The 25,213-nt window shown below is 38.7% G+C and overlaps 1 protein-coding gene across 1 annotated transcript in view; it reads left to right on the top strand.

Moving 5' to 3' along the window:
• Positions 1-25,213, top strand: part of BACH2 (BACH transcriptional regulator 2) — a 193,260-nt gene extending 168,047 nt beyond the window's left edge. Inside the window, exons 4-6 of the mRNA XM_087718745.1 lie at positions 2,353-3,900; positions 19,672-19,878; positions 20,708-25,213. Coding sequence (XP_087574871.1) covers positions 2,353-3,900; positions 19,672-19,878; positions 20,708-21,187 — 2,235 coding nt within the window. The 3' untranslated portion in view covers positions 21,188-25,213. The remainder of the gene's footprint in view (positions 1-2,352; positions 3,901-19,671; positions 19,879-20,707) is intronic.

Consider the following 25,213-nt stretch of genomic DNA (forward strand, 5'->3'; position numbering starts at 1 on the left):
TTAAGACAGTCAAAATCTTTGTTGACTGAATAAGAATTTGAACTTTTAGCTCCTACCTTTCTATGTCTTGGTGTAGACAAGAGCATCTAGCAATATGGAAGAACTACAGTATATGGGTTCCATGTAGATGTTTATGATTCTATAAAAGGGAGGGTTGCTTGAATTACAGCTAATCTAAATTAAGTTAATGGAGATTTCAGTGTTCCTGAAACTTTTTTTCTCACATAAGAAGTGGTGTCCTAGAATTCATAGAGATTAACAGTAAAAAGATGTGACAGGAGGCTTTTTGACATATTGCTCCTGAATGGACACTTTTCAAGGTTCAGATGCCAAGTTAGAATGTCCATGTTTACACATAATTACATAAATAAAGTCACAGTTTATTCTTTTTCTAAACCATAATGGCAGGGTTCATCCAACGTTCTAAACCAAAATCATCTAATCATATTTTGATTTAATTTACATTATAGGAATCCATCCAATCTGGGTAGACATCAAAATCTAATTTATTGATTAAAAGACCTGACAATTCAGTGCCTTTGAAGTATTGGTTTTAATGCATTTTTTGTAAAAAAAATTAAAAATCCATGCATTTACCTGCAACATGAATACTGTAGACCATTGTTGGCCACTTGGTCAAGTGCCAAAACGGAAACATGCGCACATGCCGGAAATTGGAAAAGCATATTATCTTCTGGTTTCCGGTGTGTGCATGCGCACTGGCCACCTGGTCTTCTGGTTTCTGGCTCACATGCAACGTACAAAAATCAGCTGTCTGGTGTGCATGCACTGGCTCCACCTGGCCTTTTGGGGGTCCTTGCACCTCCCTGCCCGCTCCCCTGGTCCCTGTCGTGGTGGCGGGACATCTCGACCGACAATCCGGTTCTGCAGCCGCAGACATTATAAACATATAATATGTACAGTTTTAAACTCCTCCCTTATAACCACTTTATAATCCTCAAATGTCTGTTTTCTTGTTCTAGCATTCTAAAGACAAGCACATTGATGGAGCCAAATCAGTTTTCGCAAAGCTTTTGGCTAATGAACATTTGTAGTTCTCAGGAAGCCTTGCTTGTCTATAGTTATGGAAGTTGCATATTTGAACCACCATAGCTCTGGTCTCAACTGTTTCCAAAATCCTTGCTAAAAGGCTTCTCTTGAATCTGTAGGTTTTCCTAATGTAGGGCTTCAAAATAATAATAATCATACCTAGTGCCTGTTGTAAGGGAATTAGCTCCCTGCTCCTGCCTCCCTTCAGATTTTTGCCTCATGTAGAAGAGCAAGCAGCTGTGTCTATGATGATGGTGTGGCAATTCCTCCAAAAGAGATTGCATGCAAAACCCTCTGGAGCAAAACACAAGGAGCAGATGTCTGAAATGCTACAGTTTTAGCGGCCTGAAAGCTTTGACTCAGCTTGAGTGAAAAATGCACAGTGGAATGTTCTGAGTCAGTGAAATGTTTTGCGTAGACCTCATCAAGAGAAAGTACTGTACTGTTTAAAAATACATTAGAAGACAGCTTACTTCTTTTGCAGTTCTTCCACCTAGTGGGTATATTCTGTAAGTGCAAGGCCGTGTTTTGTATTCTCGGGAGATAAAATTCCACAGGGAACGTCAATCAAAAAAAAATTATTCAGGGGGAGCAGCGGGGGTTGAAATTAGAAACTTGGCTGGTTTGACTCAGTCTGCCAAACGGTTGCTGTATCTCCAGAACTAATTTAGTAATGGTGGTAGCAGCCTAGGCGTATTGCCGATGGAGAAATTGACCTCCAAATTATCTTTCTAAACACATGATTAAATGTCACAGGCACAGTGAGAATTATTCTTGTTACTTACTCAGATTAGATTCAACAGGCTTCCCAAGGATCCTGACTTTTTTTGAAGAGCCACTTAATTAAAGTTTTTTTTTCTAGCAATAGAGAACTTGACCCAGCTAAACTGAATAAAAATTAAATATTGTATACGCAATTTCAGTTGAAAAATACTCTATAGTTTTTCAAAGAATAGATTTAGTAATAGCTGATCTACCTTATTCTAATTGAAAAGCCTGCTTTAGAGAAACATCATAAAATTGATAGTTACACACTAATGAAACACTTGACAGTTGACATCCAGGATGTTCCTAGACCAAATACTATTTGGCAAGTGCTAGAAATCTCATTGTCCCTGAATCATTTGTTGAATGTATTGTTTAGATCGTTCTATTACATGAAAATATAAGGGCAAAATAATTAATTAACAGAGGTGTTTTCCAGTGCTGACTAATATACTAGAGGGGTTTGGAAAAATTGCAATGCTGAAGGTAATGCTGGCAATTTCCCTACTTTTTGTTTTGTTTTGTTTTTCATTGCAGGTCACTGCCAAGGGATTTGGTCCGTTGTTGCAGTTTGCCTACACCGCTAAGCTATTACTCAGCAGAGAGAACATACAAGAGGTCATCCACTGTGCCGAATTTCTACGTATGCACAACCTGGAGGATTCCTGCTTCAGCTTCCTCCAGACCCAACTGCTGAACAATGAAGATGGCCTGTTCCTGTGCAAAAAGGATCTCACCTATCAGCGGATGCATGAAGATGAGAACTCGGAGGGAGAAGAGGAAGAAACTATGGAGTCAGAGACTTCAAAGATATCTTGCTCAAGAGAGAGAATTCACTCGGAGCCCTTTGACTTTGAACCCGCCACGTCTGGAGCCAGTAAGGAGGAAGGGATGCTGCCAGACCCTGAAATACTGGATGATGGCAAGGATAGTTTGGATAAAGAAGTAGTAACACGGTACCCCAGGTATAAGAAATACCAGCTAGCTTGTACCAAGAATGTCTACAACGCATCACACGTTAGTACCTCAGGTTTCACAAGCACATTCAACGAAAAAGGTTCAGGTGATGACCTCAAACCAGAACTTGGTGTCGGGCAAATTAAAAGTGAGCCTAGGAATGAGGAAAACAATGAAGAAAACATCACACTTTGCCTCTCTGGAGATGAGACTGGTGTCAGGGATAAAGAAGAGGATATTGAAATGGACCGAAAGCAGCCAAGTCCCAATGGATCTGGAAGGTCTAAAAATAGTTCCTCTCCTTCCTGCCTAAGATCTTTCTTCAACCGAACAAAAACTGTAGACGTAGATGGCTTCCCAAGTACTTCCCAACAGCACTTTGCCAGAAATCCAGCATGCCCTTTTGACAAGGGGACAACTCAGGGTGACCATAAAGCTGATTATGTCCCTTTTGTGGGCAGTTATGGGCTCTCCCAAGGTGTTCAGAAGGATGCTTCCAGTTTTACAGTGGGATCACCTCTAAGAGGTCCTGGCTTTGTTGAAGGTCTTTGTAAGCAGGAAGGTGAAGTGGACAGGAGGACTGTTATATTCTCTTCAAATGTTTGTGACCAAGTAAACACTTCGGTGCATTCATATTCTGGCATGAGCAGCTTGGATAAAGATCTCACCGAGACTGTGCCAAAAGGTCTGTGGGCAGGAAGCAGCCAATCTCTTCCCAGTTGCCAGACCTATGCCCATATTGGACAAACAGCTGACCACTTCCCAGGACGGATGCGACCCAACACCAGCTGCCCAGTGCCAATTAAAGTTTGTCCTCGGTCTCCTCCTCTGGAAACCAGAACAAGGACCTCCAGTTCATGTTCCTCCTACTCTTATGCAGAGGATGGCAGCGGTGGTTCTCCCTGTAGCCTGCCTCTGTGTGAGTTTTCATCTTCCCCCTGTTCTCAAGGAGCTCGATTCCTGGCCACTGAGCATCAGGAGACGAGCATGATGGGAGATGGAATATACAGCCAAGTCAGACCCCAGATAAAATGTGAGCCATCCTATGGAACAAACTCTAGCGATGAGTCTGGATCGTTCTCTGAAGCAGACAGTGAGTCATGTCCTGTGCAAGACAGAGGACATGAGGTAGGGATCTGTGATAAGTACACCTGCTAACACTTCTTGTGACCCATTCAGAAAGTCATTATTAACCTAATGGCCTTCTTTGTATACAAAATACAGAGAATAGTCACTTTTGTCCAATATTCTATTGATGATGGAGTCAAGCTCATTGATTACTGGAAATATGTCTGAGAGAGTAAGAAGCCATAATATAAAAAGGTTCCACAAAGGCTTAAAGCTGCTTGATCTCTTAATTATAGTGGTAACTGTGGAGCTAGGGAATACCTCATAGCAGGTTTGCTTCTCTCCCTGCCCTCCACTTGAGGCCTAAAAATGTCCCTGTTCCTTTACGTTTTGGACCAGTCATCATTAGCATTAGTCGTCGTACTCAGGTTTTTTTTAACAATATTTAATTCATACCAGCTTATGTATCAATTCAGTATGCTGATTGGTACTAGCTGTAATTTGCACGCTTTTGGAATAAAAATTCTGATCAGAGTGAGCTCTAAAATTCTAAAATTCAATAGAAGAGAATGTCCACGCAAAATGAGGAAGGGAAGAGAAAGCAGTCTTCTGCTCTGGGTACAACAAGTGTGTTTATTTGATCATTTATCTTTGTTTTACTTATGTTACTTTTGTATACTTTGTTGTATAGTCTGTTCAGGGAGAGGAAAAGGGGACTTGATCATATACCTTAAGTCATATCCTTGATCCCTATGGTTTTCTAAAGTTATATGACTCTCTTAGTTACCCAGTTAAGCTTTTCATCTGTAATGCCTTTAATAATTGCAACACCTCTTAAAAGGGTTAATAAGCAACCAGAGAGAAATTGAGTGAGCAGGGGGGAAAGCCATAAGGGACATATACAAAACTGATAATATCTGCACAGATGTGTTAGCCAGCCTGCTATTATTCTTAACAGCATGAAATCCATTCCTTCAGTCAATTCATTGAGGAATAAATGTGCAGTTACTGCTTGTTCATTGTGAAACACTGACTCTCCCTCAAGTTAGCTTGAATTATTGCAAATTTTAAAACTTACGCTGCTGATACTATAGAATACATTTACTGGTAGGTGCCATTATTTGCTTTGCAGACTCAATTGATGAAACAATTTTTTGCCCATCATCTTATTTTGATCATAGTGCACAAAACTTACCAATTTGGCTTCAGAAAACATAGCATTTTTATTTGTGGCTCCTTTATTTCTCACCAACTAATTCCTGTAGCAGTGGTAATAACTATCATATATGTGCATGCTGATCTTTATAAGCATAGACACATCACAGCATTTGAAGGTCTTTTCCAAGACCTTCATGGCTGCTCTTCCAAGTGCTATCCTGTGCTGTACTTCTTAATTGCATGTTGCTTTATTGTTCATGGTTGATCCTAAAAGGATAAATCTCTACACTACTTCAGTATCTTCATTGTTGATTCTAAGGCTGATTGTTCTGTCTGCTGTCATTAGTTTAGTCTGTGCTTCATATTTAATTTTAGTCCCTTTTTTTTTAGTACAAGGGCTTGCAGATCCTTTGCATTTTCTTCTCTGTCACTTGCAATAGATCAGTGGGTATTCCATTAATTCCTGTAGCCTTGCGACTTGTTAATGCTTGGAGTGGTGATCTAACTATTAGTACTAGAGGTTCTTGTAAAATAAAGAATATCTTCTAAGGTATCCTAGGTATTATCATCTCTACTGTAGAGTGTTTCAGCATACTCTTTCCATCTTCCTTTGATGTCCTTTGAGTTGGTTATCTGTTGATTGGCATCCTTTAACATACCAGCCTGAGGTTTTAACCTCCTGAGTTCAGGGACCTTTTGAAAGATTTTCCTTATTTTTCCATGTCTGTGCCCATCTTCCGCATCTTGACAGAATTTGTAATACTGCTTTTTTGTCTTTAACAGCTCTCTGAAACTGTTAAGTTCCTTTCTGAGAAATCTGCCTTTCTTAGCTTTGGCTTCTCTTCTCCTCTTGGCCATTTCCAGTTTGCTCTGACATCCAGTTTACTTTCTTCTCTTTCTTTCTTTCTTCATATTTTGTCAGTGCCTTTCCCATATGAATCCTTAACTACTTCTTTAAATTCATTCCATAATTCCTCTGGGTATTTTTTCAGTGAGGTTCAGGGCTACAATGCAATTCATGATGTTCTCCTTGGAAATGAGAGTATAAATTCAAGATCACCTTGTGGAAACTGACTAGCTTTCTTCTTCTTTAGCTTAACTTGGTGTTTGCACACAAACAGTTCATGGTCTCTTCAGTCAACACCTGATCATGTCTTTGATGTTGTAATTGAGTTCCTCAACCTTCTTTTAGCAAAAACATAGTAAAATGTATTTCTGTATATTGAATTCCATCTGGTAATGTCCGTGTATATAGGCCTGGTTTTGGTAGTCTGAAGGCAATGTTAGCTATGAAGAAATCATCAGGGTGGGAGAAATTGATAAGTTGGACTCCTACTTCATTTTAATTCCAGAAGCTATACAACCGTGATGGGGAACCTATGCCACGCGTGTCACAGGTGGCACACAGAGCTATTTGTTAGGACACGCAAGGTGTTGCCCTGTCATCTGGCCAGCGTGCATGTGCATGCTGGCCAGCTGACTTCGGCCTTCTTTTGAGGCTGTTTTTCTCCCTCCGGAGGCTAAGACTCCAAAGCGCGAAAAAATGGGCAAACCGGAAGTTCAGGAACAGATTGCTTGTAGGACCGATTTTCGACCTCCGGAGCCTTCAGGGGCCTTCAGGAGGACAAACTTACCACAAAACTTACCAATTTGGCTTCAGAAAACATAGCATTTTTATTTGTGGCTCCTTTATTTCTCACCAACTAATTCCTGTAGCAGTGGTAATAACTATCATATATGTGCATGCTGATCTTTATAAGCATAGACACATCACAGCATTTGAAGGTCTTTTCCAAGACCTTCATGGCTGCTCTTCCAAGTGCTATCCTGTGCTGTACTTCTTAATTGCATGTTGCTTTATTGTTCATGGTTGATCCTAAAAGGATAAATCTCTACACTACTTCAGTATCTTCATTGTTGATTCTAAGGCTGATTGTTCTGTCTGCTGTCATTAGTTTAGTCTGTGCTTCATATTTAATTTTAGTCCCTTTTTTTTTAGTACAAGGGCTTGCAGATCCTTTGCATTTTCTTCTCTGTCACTTGCAATAGATCAGTGGGTATTCCATTAATTCCTGTAGCCTTGCGACTTGTTAATGCTTGGAGTGGTGATCTAACTATTAGTACTAGAGGTTCTTGTAAAATAAAGAATATCTTCTAAGGTATCCTAGGTATTATCATCTCTACTGTAGAGTGTTTCAGCATACTCTTTCCATCTTCCTTTGATGTCCTTTGAGTTGGTTATCTGTTGATTGGCATCCTTTAACATACCAGCCTGAGGTTTTAACCTCCTGAGTTCAGGGACCTTTTGAAAGATTTTCCTTATTTTTCCATGTCTGTGCCCATCTTCCGCATCTTGACAGAATTTGTAATACTGCTTTTTTGTCTTTAACAGCTCTCTGAAACTGTTAAGTTCCTTTCTGAGAAATCTGCCTTTCTTAGCTTTGGCTTCTCTTCTCCTCTTGGCCATTTCCAGTTTGCTCTGACATCCAGTTTACTTTCTTCTCTTTCTTTCTTCTCTTTCTTCTTCTTTACTTTCTTCTCTTTCCATGTGATTTGCTCATAGGGCCAGGGAAGCCTCCTGAAGGCTCTGGAGGTTGAAAATCGGCCCTACGGGGGATCCAGAAGTTCGGGAATGGTGACTTCTGGTTTGTCCGTAGGGCCAATTTTCGAGCTCCGAAGCCTTCAGAGGCCTTCAGGAGGCTTCCCTGAAGGCTCCAAAGGGCAAAAAACCGCTCTACGATCAAAAAGGTCCATTTTTTGTTACCATTCCCAAACTTCCATGTTGATCATTGATTGCATTGTAGCCAAGTACTATTCTTGCTATGTCCTTCATAATTATAAAAGCAACACCATTTCTTCTTTGTTTTTCATGCCCTAATGGGCAGCACGATAACAGCACGGTTAAGATGTTGGCTTGTTAGCTGGAAGGTCAGCAGCCCAAATTTGAAATCCGAGTACCACGTGACAGTGAGCTTCATCCCAGCTCCTGCCAACCTATCAGTTCAAAAGCATGCAAGGGTGAGTAGATAAATAGGTACCACTTCTGCCGCTATACTGTTCGGAAAACAACAGCATTCCCTGACATTATACTGGCCACATGACCATGGAAATGTCTTCTGACAGTGTTGGCTCAATGAAAGGGAGATGAGCACTGCCTCATACTCTGCAACAACTAGCAGAGTAATATCTGCAGGGACTCCTTTACCTTTTTTACCTTTCATGCCCTAATAACCAGTGTGATCTTCTGACAGAAAATGTCTGGTTCCAGTCCACTCAATTCATAATTGCTTCATTTAATCTTTCACTGTGTTGAGCTTTGTTGTGTCCATGCTTCCTACATGTCATGTTTCTGTTATAATTCTGTCTTTGCACCTTTGAATTTCTTTTCTTGTATGGCAATAGCAATAGCAGTAGACTTATATACCGCTTCATAGGCCTTTCAGGCCTCTCTAAGCGGTGTACAGAGAGTCAGCATATTGCCCCCAACAATCTGGGTCCTCATTTTACCCACCTCGGAAGGATGGAAGGCTGAGTCAACCCTGAGCCGGTGAGATTTGAACCGCTGACCTGCTGATCTAGCAGTAGCCTGCAGTGCTGCATTTAACCACTGCGCCACCTTGGCTCTTCAGCAACTGGATATCCTGAAGATTTTAATCTAGCCATGTTATAAAACACCATCAGGACACTTGAGAGAACCTCTTTTTCAATAGCATGTTAAGTGCCATCCAATCTGAAAACCCTATCATCCATGATGTGGCAAAACAGCAGATGGTGGGAGGAGATAAAGTAAATACTAGTACTAATATCAAGTACAAAATAGTTCTTTTTTTAAAGAAAATAACACAACCTGTTTTTTTTTAATTGGATTGAGTCCCGGATACTAGTAATACTCAGTAAAACATTGTCCATTTCTGAATACAGTGATGCTATGTAAATTGGCACATTGTGAAATAGGTGAAAGGTTTCAATTTTGCTTACAGTCTATGCTGAACCAACACACTACAGAAACATATTCTAAAATGGGTGCATACCAACTATATCAAAAGGCTGAAATAGAAATATTCTTAATTTTTAAAACAAACTTACAAAATGGAAACACTACTTTTCTGAGTAGCTTTTTATTGACCCTTAGAGTAAATATTGGTATAATTGGAGTTGTTGTGTAGTCTATGCTTGCTCCAACTCCAGCAAAAGAATGATATATGAGTCGACTCAATTATTCACTAAAATATAAAGAGAAGCAGATCTACCTAGCAAAATTTGGACACAAGTAAAGATAAACAATTAAAACAATGTATTAATTATAGATGCAATTATCAAATAAGAACCTCAACTTCAGAGAGCAAAAGATTTTGGAAAGGGGTTGCACGTATTTTTATCATCGGAATTAAGCATTTATTTCTATACAAGCAGGAATAAAAGATTAAAAGAAAAGAGATACCCTTTAAACTTCAAATTCAGCAAAACAACTTCTTACATATTTTAACCAATTTTTATAATAGAAATAATTTATACTTTGAAGACAAAAGTTTAGTTACAAATTAATGCAAAGTGGGAATTCATTTTTTCTTGCTGACCCACTTTTAATTTTTTTTTCTTCTATACCTTTTTTGTAACTTTAAAGCAACCACAGGAGGAGGGAAGGGGTATCTTTGTGAAATTCCCTGTAGATTTTTATAAGTGAAGTCTAAACTTCAGACAGTTTATAGTAAAAGCAAAAACTTTATGGAGAAATTTAAGGAATGGCAAAAAGCATTAGCAGGTTGTCATCCAAAAACTGTTAATATTCAGGTGAATCTCATCTTTGAGGTTAGTGATTTCTTTTTTACGAGAGATCCAAAGAACTACTACAAAAGGATTCAATTAGACTGTGAGAAGGAAGATCTCTTGAATGACAATCCAAAGGCATTTAGGTTAACTAGAATTATAATGAGCTACCTCTACACACAAGGTAGCTCAGTGACTAAGAAGCTGAACTTCTCAATAAGAAAGGTTGGCAGTTCAGTGGTTCGAATCCCTAGTGCCACGTAACGGAGGGAGCTCCTGTTACTTGTCCCAGCTTTTGCCAACCTAGTAGTTCGAAAGCATGTAAATATGCAAGTAGAAAAATAGGGACCACCTTTGGTGGGAAGGTAACAGTGCTCCGTGCGCCTTTGGCGTTTGATCATGCTGGCCACATGCCCATGAAGACATCTTCGGCTATGTAACTGAGATAAGCACCGCCCCCTAGAGTCAGGAACAACTAGCATATATGTACCTTTACACACATAGTTCTCAACCTACAACCATAATTGAGCCCAGAATTACAGTTGTATGTTGTTGTGGTCATTAAGAGGGTCACTGTGTGATCACACCCAATTTTACTACCTTTTTGCAGTGGTTGTTAAGTGAATTCATTTTATCCAATAGGCTTTTTTCCCCCTCGCCTTCTCCCTCCTTCCCCTCTTCCTTCTTCTCCTTCTTGGAAATATGTACCAGAAATTGCCAAAATCCACCAAAATTGTGTTCAAATGGCCACAGGATGCTGCAACCATCAATTAATGCAAGCCAAATGCCAAGTGCCCAAAATGCAATCATGTAACCACAGAGTGGGATATACATCCATTGAAACTTCAAAACCATGTCATAAATACCTTTTAGGGTGCCCCTTGTAATTTCAAACAATCTCAAAGCAATCTTTGCTAAGCAAGGGCATATTGTAATACCCAAAGACAGAAATGCTTATTTTCAGAATAGCTGAAGGGCCATCAGCAGGCTTGTACAAGTGGTATGTAATATATCTCATTGTATGTATCCCCTCCTACATAAGTTGTAAGCCGCCCTGAGTCCCCTCAGGGAAAAGGGCGGCCTATAAATAAACTTATACTATACTATACTATACTATACTATACTATACTATACTATACTATACTATACTATACTATACTATACTACTATACTATACTATACTATACTATACTATACTATACTATACTATACTATACTATACTATACTATACTATACTATACTACTATACTATACTATACTATACTATACTACTATACTATACTATACTATACTATACTATACTATACTATACTATACTATACTATACTATACTATACTATACTATACTATCTGATTTTATTCACCTTCCAGATGAGTGGATATTAAACAGGCTCAGTGGTGGGTTCCTACTGGTTCGCCCGAACCGGTAGTGGTTTGGCGGCCTGGGTCACTGGAACTGGCAGCAACCCAGGCCTGCCACGCCCCCAAACCAATTCTCCGGGCAGCGCTTATCTTGTTTTTTGTTTCTGCGCATGTGTAGAACAATTTTATTGCATTATGCATGCACGCACAGCATGCGTCAAATGCCCACAGCATGCCCACAAGTAAACCGGCAGAAGTGAGTGCCGGAACCCACCCCTGAACAGGCTGCTTGGTGCCTTTTTATCAAAATTTCCATGGCTGGCATTCTTAAATAAGCACCACACAGATTTCCAAAATGCATCATTGGTGCTAGTCAGGGTGAAACCATATTCATGAAAACTATGAAAGCACGTTCCTAGCCAAACCTGTAACTAAGCTATGAAAGTGGGATCTCTTTAAAAAAATTCCATGATCCCCACTTCTGGACTGGGCTGCCTCATCTTTACTCACTGAATTTCACCACCTTGGGATGCACCAAGATACGTTTACATCTCCTGTCTATCTCTGGCATGGAAACCCTAATTCCTCTCTGACCAGGTTCAGCCTTTCTCCCTTACAGCTGATGCTCTCCAAAGAAAGCTGTTTTTTATTTAGTGAATATGGCTCCCTCCTCCATGAGCAGTGCAGTGCTTATGGAGTCTGTCCTTTGGCTGTCATGAGACTTACTTTCTCCGTCTGCATTTGCTACTTAAAAAATAAGCTCCAGGCTGAGACTATTACAGAGGAATGATTCCTGCTGTCCATCAATCTAATTTTACCAGAATGCTTCTAGACTTACAGGAATCCCCATAGGATTTGGAAACACTGATAACATGAAAATGATGGACAGCTGGAGTAGCAGTGAATTTTGCAGCGTAACCAATTGCCTGGGGGGGAGGGGGCGTGTAAGTGTGGTGAATAGAGACTCTTCCCAAAACTGTCTGAAAAGCTTTGAAAGACAAGCAGGGAGTCGGTAAGAAAAGAGCTAGGACTCTGAATAGTATGGAGGAGGAGAAAAGGAACATGCTTCTAAATTGTGGGCTTTGGTTAGATGTATGTCTTTTATGTAAGTATGTTGGGGGTGATCTAGAAAGAGAAAATCACAGTAAAATATATAGTTTTGTTTTTCAAGATCACGACCATCTTCAGCTTTGCCTTCAGTCACTTGGATAGGAGACCACAAAGAAATCCTCCCTCAGCCCCTTAGAAATAGCTGTCCTTTAGATCAGTGGTCTCCAACCTTGGCAACTTTAAGACCTGTGGACTTCAACTGCTTTGCTGGCTGAGGAACTCTGGGAGTTGAAGTCCACAGGTCTTAAAGTTGCCAAGGTTGGAGACCACTGCTTTAGATGACTGTTGGCATTATTTGGGCATAAGGGTCAAAGAACATGGTATGTTAACTGTCAGAGTGAGCTGGTTTACAGTAACGTGTGTTTCTGGGCCAGAGTGTAAGAGCATTACCTGCATGGAGGAGAGGTTTATTTCTGAAATTGTTCTCTTTTTACACAGATTAACAAATACAACACTGCTTTTTTTTTTGAACTCCCAAACTATGGTTAAGTTTAGGATATCATACATGCACCCTGAAGTGGAAGTTTAAAAAAAGAGTGTGAGATTTCAATAAAGGAGAATATTTGTAGCTAAGTTAAAATTTGTAGCTAACTTTGGTGCTCTCTGAGCTTGTTTTTTTTTTCTTGAAGATGTTTCTTTCTCCAAAGTAGATAACATCATCAATGCTAGTCAGTAGTACTGATGATATTTCCTTCTTTGGGTAATGAAATGTCTGCAAGAAAACAACCAAGCTCAGAAAGAATCAAAGATCCCTAATAATGTGGGTTGTGCTATATATTAATGCCTACTGTAGTTTAATGATTCATTCCGCCATCTTGGCTTTTGGAATCTATGAGATTGACCTGTTTACTGCTATTTTTCCAAGGATGGGTAACAGTGACATGCAGTCAGGGGAGGCAGGGCCTCACCACTGTCATCATGAAAAGAAAAGAAAATTTAAAAGGAAAAAGGCTGTGCTAGTTGCTGCCAGAGTCACGGTGGATGACTCTGCTTAGTGCTTAACTGTTTAAAAAAGCCTCTTAAAAAATGCCCTCTCTCATGAACTTTCAACTGGGTGGGAATCAGTGATGTGCGGTGAGGTTTATGGCTGGTGAGGCAAAAATAAAGCGGCTTTTGCCTGCCCCACCGCTGTGTCCGACGTAGCGGCAGGGTGGGCAAAAGCCACTTGCTTTCTATGTTGTACATAGCGGCGGGGCGGGCAAAAGCCGCTTTCTTTCTATGTCTGACATAGAGGCATCCCGCCTCTATGTCGTACATAGCGGCGCGGCGGGCAAAAGCCGCTTTCTTTCTTTTTGCCTCACCAGCCATAAACTTCACCGCACGTCACTGGTGGGTAATGATATCCCTTGCTATGAAGGAGTTAAACTGGTGGTCATTTTTAAACATGTCTGTCCTTGGTTGCAAATTGAGCTAATCAGTAAGTCAAGTTTTTTAATTTCAAGTTTTTGGGCACCTAGAAGGTAGCTCAATTCGGTATATTCCTTGAGTGACTATCATTCATTTCAGCCAGAGAAATCTGAACTTTTTTTCCCCTCACAACATTCAAATTAGATCATTGCTAGGCATCCTAGATGAGGCTGCCTTTGAAGGCAACTCAGAACTTCAGATTATAAAACATGAAGAACGTATGGTTGAAATGCTTTTCCCCCCATTGATAAAACTGCTCTTCAAATACAGAGTTAATCTTAACTTTAAAACCTTTTGAACTATGTAAATAAAGGAATTATACAAGCCTAAATGAACATGGACAATGCTTTGTCAGTGTTGAGACAGGCAATAATAAGAAATAGGAACTGCTAGTTTTTACAGGAGATGCCGCCAAAGGCTTATCTAGTTTAGGGAGCTAAGGAAAAACACCTGCATAGCCCATGATTGATGTTCATGACTATTTGGAAACATTACTTGTATATTTCAGGAAGTTCTGGACTGTCTCTTATGTAGCAGTCTCCCAAGAGAGGAAATCCCCAGATCAACTTACCTATTCAGTTTCATTTTTAATTTATTGATTGAAAAGATTTAGCTGTCTGTTCATCATTGTAGTATTCAACCCCCTATGCAACTTGCTGAGAATAGCTGTGATACTGGAAGTATGTAGATAAAATTCAATGCTTCCATGAATTGAAGCATTTATTAAGAACATTCTCCCAAGGTTATCTGTAGCTGAGCATTTGAAAAGATAATGTACCTGAAAAATGTTTTGCGTCTTCTATAAAAAGAATATAAAGGGAGACACTTAAATATAAATCATTAACATGTACAAACTTTTTTCTCTCACTTGTTGGTGGTGCTTATAATGCTATGAAGAACTGTTATTTTTTTTAGCCCTCACCATTTTCCATCTGGACATGTCACAAAACTCTTGCTCAAATTGACCAAAGTTTATTTTTTATTTTTCAAACATGCTCTTTATTTAGCTTACATACACCTGACTTCAAGGTCTTTCAAATGTTTGACATCTTTTTTTAAAACACAAAACTAGGCCAGACTATATAAATAACGTGTATAAACAAGAGGAATTGATCTACTGCTGATCAAAAGATAACAGTGGAAGCATAATTGGGCTGAGTACAAAACCTTTTTTAAGAGAATCTCATAAAGATGCAAACTTTGGAATAAATATTCCTCTCTTTTTTTGCAATTTTGTGATTTGGACTGACTTCTATTTATTTATTTGGTGCCTCAAAGTCATTGTTGAATCCTTTCAATGGACTAGCAGTTAACCTGCAGTTTTCTTGGCAAAGAAATGGCTTCCTAAGGCTGAGAGAAAGTGACTGACCAAGGTGACTCAGCTGGCTTTGAGCCTAAAGCAAGATTAGAATTTACCATCTCCCAGTTTCTAGCCTGGGGCCTTAACCACTACATTAAATTGGCTCTCTTATTCACTTAGGCATTATTTAACTTTATCCTGGATAATTGAAACAGATTTCTTAAGCAGAATCCCATATATTGTAGTGTGCTCTCTCCCCCCTCCCCCTTTGTCTCGGTGTATAGATAATGTGTGTGTTATTGGAGCTCATAGGACTGGAAAAACAAAAGAAAAGCATATCTACTCCTACTCTTACTTGATTCTTACCTTGTATTCAAATCTGAACATAATGTTCAGATATTCAAAAGAGCAACCAACATAGCTTGAGTCTTCTGCAATCATCTGATTTCTAGTTTTGATATGGAAAGACGATTGAGGGGGCAAATTACAAAAGTTGAAATTTATTGTAGATGTAAGGAAATGCAAGGAATCAAAATCAGGCCCAATGCTTTGCCTTTGTCAGGATCAGCAGTTACAGAGACATTGAAAGCTACTCTGTCACAGAAGAGACTCCATCCCAGCTCAAGAATATAAGGAGGATATAGCAATAGCAATAGCAGTTAGACTTGTATACCACTTCATAGGGCTTTCAGCCCTCTCTAAGCGGTTTACAGAGTCAGCATATCGCCCCCAAAGTCTTGGTCCTCATCTCACCCACCTCGGAAGGATGGAAGGCTGAGTCAACCTTGAGCCGGTGAGATTAGAACCGCTGAAATGCAGATAATAGTCAGCTGAAGTGGCCTGCAGTACTGCACCCTAACCACTGTGCCACCTCGGCTCTTATAATAACACTGCATTGTTGTATACTGCTTTTTAAAACTAAGCTACAGTATAGAAATAAAAATACATCCACGTGCTTTGGGCTACCCCAAAACTATTTAATTTCAGTTCAGCCTAAGGCTCTAAGTTGTCTTTTAAAATGTCAGTACATTGTGGTAAACCACATATCCCATCCTGCACTAGTTAGTGAACTTGTCTACATATTATATTAAGCCATGGTTTGGGCAACCTTGTTTTGTTGACTAAATCCCAACTGGCTGTGTGTAAACACTTATAGACAATATTTCATGGCTTACTGGCTATTGTAACTGTGCTGCTCCAGTATGAGGCCAAAATAAACCATATTACGACTGACCATCCAGACTGAACTATGTGGTTGGCCTGTTCAGAAATTAACCCCAAGCATAAGTGTTCCTGCCATGTAATAAAGGCATAAGAAATTGCATAAACTTTGAAATTTGCGCTTAGCTTGGCCTTTTAACTCTGTCAAAGGATTGACTTTTGTGACGCAAGGTGAGAGTTCTTTTTTATTTTCTGTACTATTGAAAAGCAAGGCTGCCAATGACTCCTTCTTGTGCATAGATGACAGCCTTTGAGGTGCATAATCACCAGTGCTTAGAAACATATTTCGGTCTTTATATTATTTATTTATTTATTTATTTATTAAATGTATATACTGCCCATCTCACTGTCAAGCGACTCTGGGCAGCTCCCAACATCACAAGAACAAAGATGCAAGAACTTTAAAATGTGCAGACATTAAGAATTAACAATTCTTAAAAAATTGTTACCTAAATTGTACCTTAAAAATTAGGTAAATTAAGAACCAGTATACAAACCAGGTGGATGTGAGGTCGTGGTCTTAATCCACTAACCAACTCCAGCGTTAAAGTTCCCATTGGGGCCCTCGGCCAAGCCGGGTTTTAAGGCCTTTTCAGAAGGCCAAGTAAGTGGGGGCAGAACTCCACCTCAAGGGCACCTTATTTCAGAAGGCAGAAGCCATGGGAAAAGTAAAATCAGTAAACAGTAACAGTAGTCTTGCATCCGTAGAATTCAAGGGATTTCAATAGAAATCCCCTCCCTGAGATTTTAAAAAATTGGTGTCGCGTCTACCGTCTTTTCTAAATATCGGCGATCTTGTGAAGGAAACCAAGTTGCAATGGCATATGCTTACTGTACTAACCTCCCATAGAATTAGGAGGGAACATATGTTGAACATGAACATAATTAGGCAGAGTCTAAATGTTTCAGACTAAAATGTATGAAGAGAGAAAATAGGCACTCTTCCTATCTCAGTCTGTAAGCATAATGGTCCACATCACCATGTCTAAGGTCAGACTTTGTATATTTAACAGAACATTGTTTAATTGTGGGGCGGTGACCATTTCTGGTGACTCATGTCACAATAATGCGACCTGTGTACTGTGTGTTTGTGTTTATACAGTTTCCCAGGTGGGACAAGAAGGTGAAGGTTCACAGACAGACGATGTGAAAAGAAGTAATATATTCATGGGATAATGAATCAAGAAGCAACTGGACTGTCTGGTTTTTCGTTGAAAACATTTTGCTTCTCACCTAAGAAGCTTTTTTTTCAGCTCTGAACAGATGGTGGGGAATGGAAAGATTTATACTCCTTGCAGACAGCTGAAAGTGTGCAAATGACCAGCTGTCCTCAAGGGTATAAATCCTTCCATTGCCCACCATCCGGTCAGAGCTGAAGAAGCTTCTTGGATGAGAAGCAAAACGTCTTGAAAGAAAAACCAGAAAGTCCAGTTGTCTCTTGAAAAAAGCACCTTTGGGACAGCCATGACCTGGATGACTGAGAATCTCCATAGACAAGGCCACTTTGGCATTCATTCATTCACTTCTCCACAAACAAGAACAGTAATATAATATAACTAATATACTTGTTTGCCCATGATATTAGGAGGGGGGGGTGTGATTTCTTGTTTGTGGAAAAGTGGGTGAAAGGATGCCAAACTACATGGCCTTGTGCAATATTTATCAAACAAAACCAGGAAGAAGGATTTCTATTGGTTGTGAGAGTTGCTTATATTGCAGTTTTCATGGCTGTGTAAGGGGCAGACTTGTGTCCAAGCCATCAAAATCCATTCTCATATATCAAAGGTGTTTTCTCTTGGGAAGTCTGAATTAGAGAAGGGATGTGTGAGCCATATCTGAATATAGTCTTTCTGTCATTGTGAATCTTAAAATACATGGTGCCATCTACTGGGCAAATCAATATAGACAACATGTATCTATGATATACTGAGATTTTGAAAATTAATTGGTTCTTTGTGATAGGATCAAAGGCAAGAATAACAACCCCGGAGGTTGAAACTGAAGTCAATTTAATGTCCCTTTGCAAAGTAAATTTCTCTGTAAATCTCAAAATAAAGCTTTAAGTTAACCTTCTACTGTTAGGTACTCATAACTTTCTACTGTTAGGTATTAAAAACCAATGGTTATGATTGATAGCCATTAAAAAAACCTATCCTCAATGAATCTGTGCAGCTGTATTTTGTTTAAAAAATATAATTATGTAAACTAGAAGCCATCACTATATGACATGGTAATAAAATTTAATTATGCCCTCAGCTATCAGTCACTTCACATATTGATCAGACATTGTAGGATGATTAATCTTTGAGTGTAATCTTTTGTTGATCAGACAAGTTGGACTTTTCTACATTTTTCTCCCTCCTTGCACATATTTTTGTGATATGGAACAACGCAATGCATAAACAATATTCCAAATATATATTGCCAAAATGCCATCCACATATTCATCATCAGAATTTTTTTATTATTTCATTTACTTGTTCATCAATACTGCAGATTCAGCTGACATTTTTAATGAACTGTCTGTCTATATTCCCAACACTTTTTTCCAGAGTAGTCTCTAAGAGGATGTAAAATATCCATTGTTTTATTCTGCCATCTTCTGAATGTCCTTCATGCATTTAGATTCTTGCTTCTGAATGCTTTCAATTTCCCTCTAAATCAGACCTTTTAAAGCATCAGGGTACCCAGTTTTAATAAGGCTACTTCAGAATAATAGCAGCATAGTTCCGTTTTGAAAACATGCATTACTAACTACAGAAAGTGTTTTCTTCTTTATGAAAAGCAATGATAGCAATAAAAGAATATTTTAATATTTTATTAGACTTGGTTTTTAATTTTTTATGAATCATTCTTTTATTAGAGAAACTGCCTTGACTTTTCTTACCACCCAGGGTCATATGATTATAGTGGTAGAAAAAATATTGTTAATAATGGGATAAATATATTTTATCACAACATAGAAGAGCATGAATACGTAAACAAAATAAATCTTGAGGATTTGTATCATCATCTGAATCCACCATGAAACCTTTTACGTCTTATTCTGATGATTTATTTACTGGCTGTCAAATTGTACGATGTATGGTTTCATTGATGGAGAAAGAAGCACAACTAAATTCAACAATTAGCATAACAGATATATAACCTCAGTTAAGAAAAAAAGTACCACAATTTTTATTTTAGGATTATTCTTTAGTATAACGTATTATTCTTTATACTTTTAATTATCATCCATTCTTTGAACTGGAACCTGTACTTTGAGGAGGACATGAAAAATCTCATTTATCTGTACAAAGCTGTTTGTACTTGATAGTATTGCTGATTTTATTGTATAATAGTCATTTACACTGTTAGGATAGCTATTTCTTAAAGTTGCCTACAATGCAACAGTTAATATTTGAACTATATTCAACTATGTTATTTGAATAAAAGAATTATTCCAAGTAACCTATTCAATTCTTTGTTAAATAAACCGTCGGCCTTTTCCTTTGTTTTACCTCAGGTGAAACTTCCCTTTCCTGTAGATCAAATCACAGATCTTCCAAGGAATGATTTCCAGATGATGATAAAGATGCACAAATTAACCTCAGAGCAATTGGAATTTATCCATGATGTTCGGCGGCGCAGTAAAAACCGAATTGCTGCCCAGCGCTGTCGCAAGAGAAAACTGGACTGTATTCAGAATTTAGAATGTGAAATCCGCAAATTGGTAAGCCTAAAGAAATATTAAATACCATTATTTTTTAAATATCTCACCTTATACCAGTGTTTCTCAACCTTGGCAACTTGAAGATGTCTGGACTTCAAGTCCTAGAATTCCCCAGCCAGCATTCGCTGGCTGGGGAATTCTGGGACTTGAAGTCCAGACATCTTCAAGTTGCCAAGGTTGAGAAACACTGCCTTATACTGATCATTGACCAAATTTAATAAAATCCATTTAATTTATTTTGCCTTGTCTTTATAATTTATACTAAATATTAAGGCTTATTAAACATGTTCCATCATCTATTTAATACACTCCACATTCGCTTAAACTTGAACAAAATGCATCAAGTAACTTCTGATCATATTTAGGGGTGATTGAGTCCAGGTCAACCCCTTATAATTGTATGGATATAACGTTCCCCATCTCAGCCTTTCTCCCCTAATAATTCATAGCTTTTCTAAAGACAATTCTGTCATCACAAACATATATCTTATCTGTTGACTTGGCTTCTTCTCTTTTCCTGATCCTAGTGCTTTCTTCTAGTCCGTCATCTGTTCATATTATATATGTGTTTCTGATTGCTGAATGTTGCCTCAAGAGAAGAACGGCTCTTTATTTTGCTCCAGATTAGTTCTTCCAATCCATGGTTCTCCTATTAAGCTGAAGATCTATTATCTATTTTATGCCTTTGCTTTTCCACTGTCTAGCCTAGCCAGACTTCTGGCATCTCATTCTGGATAATATGCCAATCAATTAATACCTGATTTTGACATTCTGAAGCCTGATGTGCCAAACCTCTCTTTAAAAATGAACGCTGTTCTGTATTTGACAGGTTTGTGAGAAAGAGAAACTTCTCTCAGAAAGGAACCAGCTGAAAGCATGCATGGGAGAGTTATTAGATAATTTCTCCTGCCTTTCCCAAGAAGTCTGCCGAGATATGCAGAGCTCCGAACAGATCCAAGACCTTCACCGATACTGCCCTGTGCTCAGGCCTATGGATCTTCCAACAGCAGCTAGTATGAACCCTTCATCAGGTGGAGTGGAGCAAAATGTAGTGACATCCCAGTGCATCGGAGAAGGCTTGCAGTGTTGTTCAGAACAAAGCCCAGTGCAGCAGCTGGGAGCCCACTGGCTACCCAACAACATTTCTGACAAATGTGCTGCAAGAGGACTGGATGGAGTTGACCAAGTTACTTATTCTGAGCAAGAGCTCCCTCCAGAGCAGAACAACCAAGCGGTGACCATGGATTTCTGTCAGGAAATGACTGATAAGTGTACAACAGATGAGCAGCCTAGGAAGGAGTACACCTAGTGTTCGGTATACCTTTTACATCACACCTAGCAAGGTCTCTTCAGTCAGTCAGTAGCCACGATCAATTGTTGTCTATATTGAAGATCATACTTGGTGCACACTACAGTGGTCTTAGCAGCAATACTGTTTTTAAGTATTCCATCCTCTCTACAAAGCAGGAGTTTAACTTCTTCACTATGGTGCTATCCCATGCTCAGGCAGGGGAACAAAGCAGTGGCAACACTGTCTGATTCTTTTTTTATTGTTGTTGTTATTGTTACTGTATTTTAATTTCAATATTCAACAGGGATGGACATAACACCTCTGAGGATCCAAACGCAGCTTTTTCTCAGTGGCCCATGTCACAAAACCCTAACTCAGGAATTTCCTCTGAATGTTCAATTTTTCATTGAAGACAGCTTCTTTACACATCAAAGTTTTATAGCTAAACTGTACATATATACATATATATATATATAGTATATATAAAAAATATATATCCATATGCAAAAAAAAAAAACCCTGCATGGCTCAGAATTTCCTCATGAAAACAACTGGAATTTTAAATTTCTATTGTATAAAAAATTCCAACATTCCTTTCTTGGTCTATGCTAGAAGTAACTTGTATATGTTTTAATATTTCCCCCCACCACTCAGTTCACTGTTCAGCAATATCATCTAGTTTGTACTTTATTTATAAAGTTTCAATGTTGGAAGCTTCTTTGAATTTTTAATCTGGGACAGTGTTGGTGGCACCCCTAACTTTTTCTGCCCGTTTGAGCAAAGTGGGTTTTATTCTTATCTTTCTCACAGATACTGTATAGCAATGGTCAATTTTGCCACTTGCACTGAGTTTTGGATCAAACCTCATTTCATAAATGAAGTTGTGACTGGTATATTTCAAATATTTTATTCATTGCTTTTTCCTTTAATTCAACAAACTAGGAAAAACAAACCTCAGGAGTTGATTATGTAATGAATTATTAGTCTTGCCAAATATGGAATTCCTCTTAATAGTGTGAATTGGGCATTTTTGGTATTTATCTTTGTTTATCCCTTTTTTTTCTTTTCCAAATTAAGCCAAATGGTATAGTGCAGTGGTTCTCAACGTGTGGTCTGCGGACCTCGGGGGGGGGGCGCTAGGTCCTCACAGGGAGTCACGAAGGCTTGAAGAATGAGTTAAATCTTATGATTGAAATCATGAGTTAAGTCTTGGTGGTTTGTGGTCATAGTCTGTGGCCACAAAAGGTATTTAAAAGGGGTGTGTGGTAAAGAAAAGGTTGAGTGTATATTACCAATGCTGAGAAGTAAGGCAGCTTTCTCCATCTTGGATATGGTGACTGGAAATAGTGAAAGTTGTGCAGTGCATCCGAAGGATACCAAGCTGAGGAAAGATGGTGTAAGGCAAAATTACTTCGATTCAGTGGCTTTATGTCAATCAGCAAAGCTTAAATCAAGGCCTCCACTCCAGATCTTAACTTGTGTTACTAGTGTTTATTTTTTTCTCTCCAATGGTTCTACTGGCTTCGCTGTATAATCCCCCTTAATGCTGCCTTAACACAGATGCCGATTGCAGTGATATATTAGGATGTACTATTCTGGCCTGTACTGGCATCAGTTCTAAACTGCTGATTCAGTTGCTCTGAGAAATGAAAAACAGCATCCATTCACAGAATGGCAGAGTACAGAGAACCGTATTTAGAGCAATCGTGAATCTTAAAAAGTTGAAAAATATCTCCTTGTCAACAATAGAATATTGATCAATATAGAAGACATGAAATGTGAGTGAAGGAATAGTTGCTAAAATATTGAAACCTCAGTAATCCTTGACTTACAACTGGTCCTCACATGACCATGGCAACATCCCCAGGATCACATAAACCTAATTTGGGCACATGGTAACCAGCATGTATTAACAGCGGCTGCAGTGACTTGAGGTCACATGCTTGCCATTTCCAATCTTCCCAGAGCACCTTTGACAAGCAAAGTCAATTGGGGAAGCCAAATTCACTTTAATGATCATATAATGCACTTAACATCTGAGGTGATTCACATAACCATGCCAAAAAGTCGTAACATCAGGCGGAACCTGCTTCACAACCATCTTGTTTAGCAATGGAAATTTCGGCCCCAATTGTGGTTATAAATTGAGGACTACCTACCTGTATAAAAACATTCACTCAACTCTAGCTGATTTGCATTGAACAATGATTATGCAAAATTACTTCCAAACATAACTACTCCCTCTCATGAAAACATTTTTCCTATTGAAGTATTGTACAGGTAATCCTCAACTTACAACGATTCGTTCAGCAAATCACCCTCTGAGGCACCCCATGCTTTGCCTGATGCCTGCATGAGAAGAGGGAGGAGAAGAGTGGGTGCCTTGCTTAATGATGGCAACAACTTAATTCTGGGCTCCAATGTCGTAGGTCGAGGAGTACCTGTAAATGGAAATGATCTGAAAGGAGCATTGATGTAATTTCAATGCATGCCAACAAGATTTATGCAGGATATTTCTTTCTGGTGGATTCTGTCCTTCTGTTTTTAAAGATTACTTTTTACTTTCACAATAATCTTCTCTGTATTAGAAGGTTATTGTGAAATGTTATGGTATTAGGCTGTATTCTAAGGTGGCATTTATCATTTACAGATTGGTCTTGTTTATTGTGTATTAGACCTTATGGAATAACCACGCACAGTGTCGAGGCAGACAGCTTTTCTGAATGCCACGGACAACACTTTCCTCAAAGATACTGTTTACATTCAGAGACAGTCCCTCACTCAGCAAAGCAGCATTGTTTTCCCAGCAGAGGAATCAGCATCTTTTTCAAATGAGGGGTAGGCAGACAAATAGCTGTTCCTGTTCCTGCAGTAGACGCCACATTCATTGTACTCTTCCTGCAGCGTATTCTACATTTATTGACTGAAAAGGGTGAGGGCATCCCTATGTAGGATGGAGATACTATATGTTTAGCATATATTATTTAAATATTAAGCATTTGTGTAAAACGAATAAACTTATTACTAACTGTAGAGTAATGTTTTAGATGGGGACTTCCTTTGAAAATATAACTTTTCAAATAAAATATTTGGGGTGAGGAATTATGTAGATATGAAGGGTAGGCCTTGTAAATCAGTTGACTTTGCAGAACTCTTGACTGCTTCACAGAGAACTTAACTTCAGTGATTACAGTCAGTGATGGAAGCTAAGATTTCAAGCAACATGTGAATGTCATTATAGTTTTCACAGCCATTGAGAATACTACATTTTTTATCCTGTTGGCAGTATTGTTCAATACTTTTTTGTTTTGTTTTAATAGCTGTAAGTGGCCTCTAAGTTGTATTTTTTGTGGGTATACAATTCAGGATGTTCCAGATGGAGAACTCCTTTTTACTATCCATCGTTATTTGGCTATTTTTAAAAAACTTTTTCTTCTGAACAATGAAAGAAATGGTAGGAAGGGAAAATAAAGAAGAAATAGAAAGCATGATTGTACATAGAGATTCCCTCCCTTCAAATAAAATTTCATAAGCAGGGCTAAGTAGCTACAAAATAAAAGCTTCATCTGGCAGCATCTCACACTAGATTCTAAGCACTTGATATAGAGATTTACTATTACGATTTACTATTAATACCAACTCACGTGCAAATGGTACTTTTGACCTCATTTTATTGGTTTACATGTAATGGACAAAACATGTTCTACAGTTATTGTATTGACCTGGCTCTCTCACTGATTCAGAGCCTTTTTCTCCTCTTCCTCCTCCTGTTCTACCTCCACCTCCCCTTCTGTTTTTTTTTTCTTTAAATCCACTTTTCTGTTGTTTCAACCCTTTTTGCTTTCTTTATGTTTGCCTCTTCATTTAGAAGTGACTAATGTGTATATTAGCTTCTTTGGACACACTATTGTGTATGGTTTTTCAGAACCACGTATGACTCTTGGGTTAACTTCTTAGGAGAATTACTTTCAGAACTGGACCCAAATTGAGATATTTGAACTGCATTAGGCTAAAGGAAAATTAGGGGATGGGGGGGGGACAGGG

This window comes from Thamnophis sirtalis, unplaced genomic scaffold, assembly GCF_051295495.1.
Source record: "Thamnophis sirtalis isolate CommonGarterSnake01/CBP01778 unplaced genomic scaffold, rThaSir2_p1.2 scaffold_6, whole genome shotgun sequence".
Lineage (NCBI taxonomy): Eukaryota > Metazoa > Chordata > Lepidosauria > Squamata > Natricidae > Thamnophis > Thamnophis sirtalis.